The sequence below is a fragment of the Panicum hallii genome, chromosome 9 (genome assembly GCF_002211085.1).
Source record: "Panicum hallii strain FIL2 chromosome 9, PHallii_v3.1, whole genome shotgun sequence".
NCBI lineage: Eukaryota > Viridiplantae > Streptophyta > Magnoliopsida > Poales > Poaceae > Panicum > Panicum hallii.
Genome location: NC_038050.1, coordinates 73,411,668 through 73,419,479, shown reverse-complemented (window position 1 = coordinate 73,419,479; position 7,812 = coordinate 73,411,668). Strand labels below are relative to the sequence as shown.

Here is a 7,812-nt window from a genome sequence, read left to right as displayed (position 1 = left end):
CAGGCGCACGGTTGCCATCTTTCAGATTTGGATGGATGTCTTGCCACAGGCTTGCTTGCATCCGCATCGCATGATGGATGCGTCAAGGTCTGGAGGTGATCAAGGTCGCATGATAGATCGATGGATGGATGCATGCATGCCAATTGCAGTAGCAAGATCATTACTTGGTTTCTGTTCTGTTAAGGTAGGAGCTCAGCTGACGCAGGCAACCAGAGCAGCTATTGGTTTGGCTCTTCGTTTTTGAATGGCAGAGTAGCTCTGTTCTGTATTAGTAAATCCCTTTTGCGCCGTTTTCCATACAAACAGAGAAGTAGCATGTCGCAGCATCATTGGCCACTCTGCAGATCATTTTCCGTTTTACGCTTCCCAATTGCTGCGCGAATTCGGCGCTCTCCAAGGAATTCTCTCTCCTTCGCAATTTGAAGTAAAAGTAGCCCACCAGCCCAGTAAAGGCCCATAAGGCAAACTGTGCAGCCCAAAAATGAAATGGGGATAGGAATATCTTTATCGGATGGGATAGGATCATAGGACTATAGGAGGCGGCAGCAGCTGTCTTGGGAGACGCAGCTGAGCGAGCGAGCAGGACAGGAGGACGCCGGCCGAGGAGAGAGATGGAGGTGGCGGGGGCTCAGGCCCGCGCGGTTCCCCTCCTGCTCCGCCATCCCTCCTCCCTGCGGACCTCCGTCTCCGTCTCCTGCGCCGGCTCCCGCCGGAGCTGGGTGGCGGCGGCCACGGCGGAGGGGGACGACACCCGCGGCTACGACAAGGTGCCAATGGACACCCCTGGAGCGTACCGCCTGGTGGACCGGGCCACCGGCCGCAGCGTCATCGTGTGGGGCGGCACCGACGACGGCGACGAGGCCGCCATGCCGTCCCCAGCGGTGCTCTCCAGGACCACCGACCGCCCCAGCAGAGGTCACAATCACACACCCTTTGATTCGGCGGCTCACGCCTGTAGCCAATTGAGTGCACCAATTGAACATTTGGAATTTAACACCCTGTTTCTTCATTCATACTGCCGCTAGTGCACTGAATTTTTAGCTTCCACAAATGCTGCTTCATGCCATTGTGCCATCGTTTGACCTCAGTCCTAGTTAGTAACTTAAAATGACAGCCTTGGGGTAAAATCATAAACATTGCTGCATGTCAGAGGTGCCTGCAACCTGTCCTGCGTTCTTTTGCATTCTGGTAAAGCTAACCTGCTATGTTTCACACTACAGGTAGTGCGGGAGGTACAGGTATAGGGAATTTTGGCAGGTTGAAGGCACAGAAAATAAAATCCTTGGTTGCAAGATCAGCTTACCTCAAGAGAGGGAGTTCTAATCGCACAAGTGCTAACCGGTTTGATGAACCCTCTTTCAGTGATTCCGATCAAGAGGAAAGCTATTTTGAAAGAAGAAAGCCTGTCTCGGACTCAGAACGCCGTGCAAAGCAGATCAGTAGCTCCAGAAATGAAAGGGCTCGAGGTGCACATTCTCTGAATTCTGTTTTAAGCCAATACAGAGGTGAAGATTCGGACTCCACGGGTTCAGAGGCTACTTCTGGTTCCAAAGGATGGGGTAACATTGCCGATGTTACTTATGGACGACAGAATCGAAAGAAAAGGGAGCCTCTAGATTTCCCTCAAAGAAAAGGGCCTTTGGACAGTGGATTTTTCAGTCGCAGATCCTTTAAGGAGATTGGCTGCAGCGATGAAATTATAGGTGCATTGAGAAATTTTGATTTCCCTCGTCCATCACATATTCAGGTAAATACTTGTCAAAAGTACATGCTCCGCTTTGTCTCGTTTGTTGTGAGGAAAAACATCCTGAATTGCTTTAGCACTTGCATCCATGTACGCATGCCTACACGTGCTTTCATTAACTGCCTGATAAACTATTTTAGGCTCTGGCCTATGGTCCTATCTTGGAGGGGAGGAGTTGTGTCATTGCTGATCAAAGTGGGTCTGGCAAGACACTGGCATATCTTTGCCCTATAGTACAAAATTTAAGGAAGGAAGAAGTTCAGGGGCTCCATAAATCATCCCCTAGGAACCCCAGGGTGATAGTATTGACCCCTACTGCTGAACTTGCTTCTCAAGTATGTTTATTGTTTAATGCTTTCCATTTTTTTCTGATACTTAAATATTTGGATTTGCCCGTTGATCCTTCTGGTCTAATCTCAGGTCCTTAACAATTGCCGCTTGATATCAAAATCTGGGGTTCCATTTAGGTCTATGGTAGCAACCGGAGGATTTCGACAGAAGACACAGCTAGAAAGCCTTGAGCAAGAGCTTGATGTACTTATAGCAACACCTGGACGATTCTTGTATCTGATGCAGGAAGGCTTTGTGCAACTAGCTAACCTCAGATGGTATAGATCTTTTCTTTTACATCTTTCCTTTATTTGAACTTTGCATCAGAGAAGGATAAAATGAAGCAAAAGAATGGATTAACTTGTCAGCATAAAATTGAAGTTCTCCCTGTTTGCAGTGTTGTGTTGGATGAAGTGGACATTTTATTTGGTGAAGAAGGTTTTGAGCAAGTGCTTCATCAATTGATTACCATTGCACCAGTGACAACACAATATCTTTTTGTGACTGCCACTCTTCCTCTCGATATCTATAACAAGGTTGTTGAAACATTTCCTGACTGTGAGGTTATCATGGGACCTGGTGTGCACCGAACAAGCTCTCGCCTTGAAGAGGTGGGTCATTTCTCACTTTCTTCATCCTTTCTTACCTTTCATTCTGTCACATATGCTTTCTGAAGAGCCTCTAGGAAATGCATCTTGAATGTCTGATTAGTTATTGGTCATCCGTAGATATTTTGGCAGATTGTTTGGTTATGAGTGACACGTAGGTATAGCATTGCATGGTGCATTTAAGCTCATAGCAAGGGCCATGGCATTTGGTACAATGCGTCATTGTTTTCTTAGAGTGATTACATCTGTATTGGCTCAACTGCAGATTCTTGTGGACTGCAGTGGAGATGACAATGAAGAAAGGAATCCAGAAACAGCCTTTTCGAACAAGAAATCGGCACTTGTAAAGATAGTCGAGGAATCTCCTGTTCGTAAAACAATTATTTTCTGCAACAAGGTAGCCCCTCTCCCTAATATCCTTATGGATTGATCACAGCAGTCATAAGAAATCACAGTGTGGTTGATAACCATATCATGATTGTGTTTTTTTGTTGCCAGATTGAGACATGCAGAAAGGTTGAGAATGTGTTGAGGAGGCTTGACAGGAAAGCTTCGCAAATCAAGGTTCTTCCATTCCATGCTGCATTGGATCAGGCCCAGCGCATCGCAAACATCAAAGAGTTCCTGAAAAAACAAACGGCAGACTCCATGTTCCTTGTGTGCACAGATAGGTCCGCATCGACTAAACTGCATTCTGCTATAGTTTGTTCTTTGCAGCCATCATTTCAGTGCTGAAGTACAATTCGATGGTTGGCAGGGCGTCGCGAGGCATCGACTTTACGAACGTGGACCATGTGGTGCTCTTCGACTACCCCCGCGACCCGAGCGAGTACATGCGCCGTGTTGGGCGGACAGCCCGCGGCGCGTCCGGCAATGGCAAGGCGTTCGTGTTCGCGGTGGGCAAGCAGGTGTCCCTGGCCAGGAGGGTGATGGAGAGGAACATGAAGGGGCACCCCCTGCACGACGTGCCCTGCGTCTAGAGGTGTCTCAACAGCCTGAATCATTGAATCCTTACGCCTGAACATGATGTTTAGCCCCTAGAAATCACAATCGTTTGTGATGTTACATATCTCAGCACATGAACAGGTATCTAGTATTTTAGAACAAGTTTTGATGTATGCAATTGCAGCCGTTTTTTAATAACATTCAGATGTCTCATTGTTGCCTGATCCATTCATGAATATATACATACATCTATCTTAAACTAGACTAGACAGATAGGGTAACAGCGATTTGCAGGAAAGTACAGAAACGTGGTAAAGCAAAGGCAGTCTGCAAACATGTTGTGAACTAGTGCAACAGCCAGGTGGAGTAGTTGAGAGTTGAGGCTAGCGCTTGCTACTTGGAGTGACATGAACCAAAACCTCCACACGGTATCCTCGCCTAGTAGTAGTAGTAGTAGGAAATGGAAGAACGTAACAGTAGAGCTGAAGCAGGGGAAGCGATGGAGGAGAGAGCTCCCGGCTAGTCGCGAACGGTGTGGAGGAGGTGCAGCTGGGCGTTGTGGAGGAGGGCGCGGGCCTGCTCGTTGGCGGCGTCGCGGGCGCGCAGCTCCCGGATCTCCTCCTCCCACCGCTCCAGCCTCTCCCTGTGGATCCTGCACAATAATTAAGCGGCCTTGCCATTAATTCCGGCACTCTGCATCAAGCGAATCGGCAGCGGGGAAAGAAATGACGATGGGTGAGGAGAGATCCTCACGAGCAGAGGCGCTCCTCGAAGTCGGCGGCGAGGTCCTTGAACAGCGCGCGCCCGGCATCCAGCATCTCCGACACCTGCACACAAGCACGTACGCATGAGCACCGCGTCCTCCGTCCGGTCACAGATGTCGCTTCATCGCTTCACCTGGCGAGTGTAGTTGTCGATGGCGACAAGGATGCGCTGGATGTGGTCCTCCGTCTCCGCCGACCCCATCTGGTCGTCCGCCGCAACCACCGCCATGTCGTCCCCCTCCGTCGCGGCCGCGGCCACGGCCACGGCGACGACACCGGAGGACGCCGCCACGCCGCCTCCCGCGCTCCCCTGGCTGGTCGTGTCCTCCTCGTTGCTCTGCAACGCACACCAAGCGCACGGATTAGAACGCATCATCAAGTTGGCCTAGCGGCTCAAAAAATTTGAATAAAATCTCTAGCCCACACTGAACTGAACATGTGAAACTGGTGGTCGAAACCCCCAACGATGCATGCTCATAACTCGAAATCGGGGTGGCCTAATCTCGAACCCCAATTAATTCAACAACTCAATTGCGATCGCGCATCCACAGATTTCGAATCCAAAACTCCAGACGATTTAAAACCCTACCGGACCAATAAGCAGTGAGCAACTAACGAACTCCCAACCAAATCGCACGCAAACAAGAGCTCATCAAGCGCAGGCAAGCAAAACACGGCGCTACTCTCGATCCCCGACTCCAAAATGCTTCCGAACCAGACTCGAAATAACTAACTCCAAATCAGCAGGCGCGTTTTCAAGTATCCAAACTCTAATTAATCAGGAAAGCAACTGCATCAACCGCGGAGAAACCCCAAGCAATCCGCAGCAGATCGCGACGAGATAAAACAGCAAGCACGGAGAAATCGAAGGGGAAGGGGTTGTGGGGGAGGTGGTACCATGGCGGCGCGCATGCGCTTGGCGCTCTCCATCCGAACCTCGCCCGCCGATCGGGTCCGCAGCGGGGTGGGGAGACGGGAGAGAGAGAGAGCGGCCCGCGAAATGGGCTGTGGGCGACAAGCTGTTGGGCTTTCCGTTAAGTTGGGCCGGTAGGGTTATATTGTTACCAGTTGCAGACGCACTGCATGCACAGCATACAGCACACCATGGGCCAAACCCTGAGGCACTAGCAAGAGTAGCTCATTGATCGGCCCGGGCGGTCAGCTCCCTTCCCTCGCACATGTAAACTACAGAGCTAGCTGGAGATGCGTTACGCAGTTGGTGATCGCCAAAGACGATGCTTGTCTTGCTGCATGTGTTACGATCGACAAAGGAGGAATTATACTCTATCCAAAAATATAAAAGTGTAAAAAAAATGTTCGCTTGAGAAAAAAGAAAAGAAAAACGCTAGAAGGAGGGCTTGAACCTCCGACCTTGTGGTTAACAGCCACACGCTCTGGCCAACTGAGCTATTCCAGCTTGTTGCGTAGTGCTATTCACCCATATAATACTAGCAGTTGTACAGCGATCGGATTGCCTACTTGCTCGGCACCGCCAATATAATTGCCAGAGCTCTGTCTTGTTCCTGAAATGATAGGCATTGTGTTGGACAATTTTTGCGAGACGGGAACGGGAGCCTCGTCGCCTCGCTGCCTGGGAGGAGGTTGCTGCAAACACCCGTGTGCGGAGGGGGCAATCAAATTCTGTGCCATCATTTGCTGCAAACAGCCGTATGCAGTTAAATTACTGACCGAACTGATCAGAAATTACTGAACCAAGTTGCCGAATTACTGAATTATGTTCAGTAATCGCGCGCAATAGTTATTACTAAAAGTTTGTTCAGTAATTAGTTGGCTCTAATTACATCTAAGATGTAGATAGCATGTAGGTGTGTGTGTGTGTGGGTATGATGCTCACTGTTTGATTATATGGATCCCAATGATATATAAGATGCATTATGTCAGGGTCAGTTATAATCAAACAGTAGCGTCATGACTTGTTGCATGCGCCTTGAGAGAGGTGGCAGGGGAACGTCGGTCTGTTCCAAAGGCATGGGTCCAAATAAAGCACAAAGCAAGCATGACGCGACTGCTCTTTAATTTCTTCCTTCCCCGCACCACGCACACCTGAAAATATACCAACCGGCCCGGTACCCTTGCTTGTCATGTCCATCGTTTTCATTCGTCAAATAATCAAACAGCCACCATTAACATTTCATTAACCCATGCATGATACCCCGGCTGTTGTTTGCTAGTGCGAGGGATTATTACAGCATCATATGCATGCCATACCACCACCCTTCCAAAGTACTCCTCGTATGTATATATATATATATATATATATATATATGACGAGTTTTATCTACACTTGCGTGTCTCACCATCAGTATACCACTATGCGTATGTCCGCATATTTATTTATCATTTTGCATATATTCATATATTAATTCTAAGATACTTAAGGATATATATAAAAAATTTCAAGTACCCTTATTTTTAAAATATATTATAATTATACCTTAATACTAGTATATAAAAACTAGTATGTTCACATACTGTATGGTCATATACCCAACGTATATACCATCATAGATGTTCTAATACGATCACATAGTTCATATACATACTCTTCGTTGGGTCAGATACGTCCTACGTCATGAGATGCATATGTGGAAGTAGTTACAAGTACGTGTAGAATGGATTTTCTATATATATATATATATATATATATATATATAGCTTTAATCATTCTCGGAGCTGCCCACCCTACCCGATCGAGGTATGGGATGGGACCAAGGAGAAGAAGAAGCTTCACTGCATGCAGGCGTCAATGGTGGTTTCTTTTTTTCCATTTTCTTAAAAAAACTTTTTTATTTCCCCTTTGTGCATTGCATGCCCCTGCAGCCCCCAGGGGAAAGGAAATTGGAGCCATGCATGCATGTGCCGGCAGGCCTGCTTCTTTTCTCGCGTGCATGCGTGCGGCATAAGATACTATTTCACGCATCCGCGCATGCATGGATCAACGTGCATCCGACTATTTTATTTATTAACTAAGGCTATTTGATGAGAACTAAATCTATAGTCATTACTAATTAGCTACTCGCTTGTATATAGCTGCAAATTAGTACATGGCATGCATGGTGCATACTGTGTCCGTGCCCAACTGCATGCATGCCCATCAGGTTACTCATCTGCTGGCCTGCAGCAGAATAGCTCATCCCTGTTTGAGCTAGCTAGGTTGGCATTAGATTAGCTCATCAAAGCAGAGTGCGCGTGCAGTGGGCGAGGGAGCAGAGAGCACTCTTTGCTTGCTTCAAGATGAATGCAAATGGATCGTCACTACTGTTGCTCGTTATATTTATGTAAGATAAGCCCACCAATGATAAACCTTCATCACATCACACTTGTAGAATCTAGTAGAAAAACCGGCTGCAAATGGCACAGCAGCTCTACTCTACCAAAGAGAGAGAGGACTAGATCGACA

The 7,812-nt window shown here is 47.8% G+C and overlaps 2 protein-coding genes and 1 non-coding gene across 3 annotated transcripts; 1 reads left to right on the top strand and 2 right to left on the bottom strand.

Moving 5' to 3' along the window:
• Nucleotides 1-549: 549 nt before the first annotated feature.
• Nucleotides 550-3,840, top strand: LOC112877811 (DEAD-box ATP-dependent RNA helicase 50). Its single transcript, XM_025942180.1, has 8 exons — nucleotides 550-915; nucleotides 1,221-1,747; nucleotides 1,885-2,079; nucleotides 2,165-2,352; nucleotides 2,472-2,685; nucleotides 2,948-3,079; nucleotides 3,181-3,353; nucleotides 3,440-3,840. The coding sequence occupies exons 1-8, from the start codon at nucleotides 612-614 to the stop codon at nucleotides 3,660-3,662; spliced, it is 1,956 nt and encodes a 651-aa protein (XP_025797965.1). The 5' UTR covers nucleotides 550-611; the 3' UTR covers nucleotides 3,663-3,840.
• Nucleotides 3,841-3,855: 15 nt separating this feature from the next.
• LOC112877812 lies at nucleotides 3,856-5,390 on the bottom strand. Its single transcript, XM_025942181.1, has 4 exons — nucleotides 5,289-5,390; nucleotides 4,525-4,728; nucleotides 4,381-4,454; nucleotides 3,856-4,279 (listed from the first exon to the last, which is right to left on the bottom strand). Exons 1-4 carry the CDS (start codon nucleotides 5,319-5,321, stop codon nucleotides 4,147-4,149), a joined length of 444 nt encoding a protein of 147 aa, XP_025797966.1. The 5' UTR covers nucleotides 5,322-5,390; the 3' UTR covers nucleotides 3,856-4,146.
• A 344-nt stretch (nucleotides 5,391-5,734) lies between these two features.
• TRNAN-GUU lies at nucleotides 5,735-5,808 on the bottom strand. Its single transcript has one exon. It is a non-coding gene; the product is annotated as a tRNA-Asn (tRNA).
• Nucleotides 5,809-7,812: the final 2,004 nt, after the last annotated feature.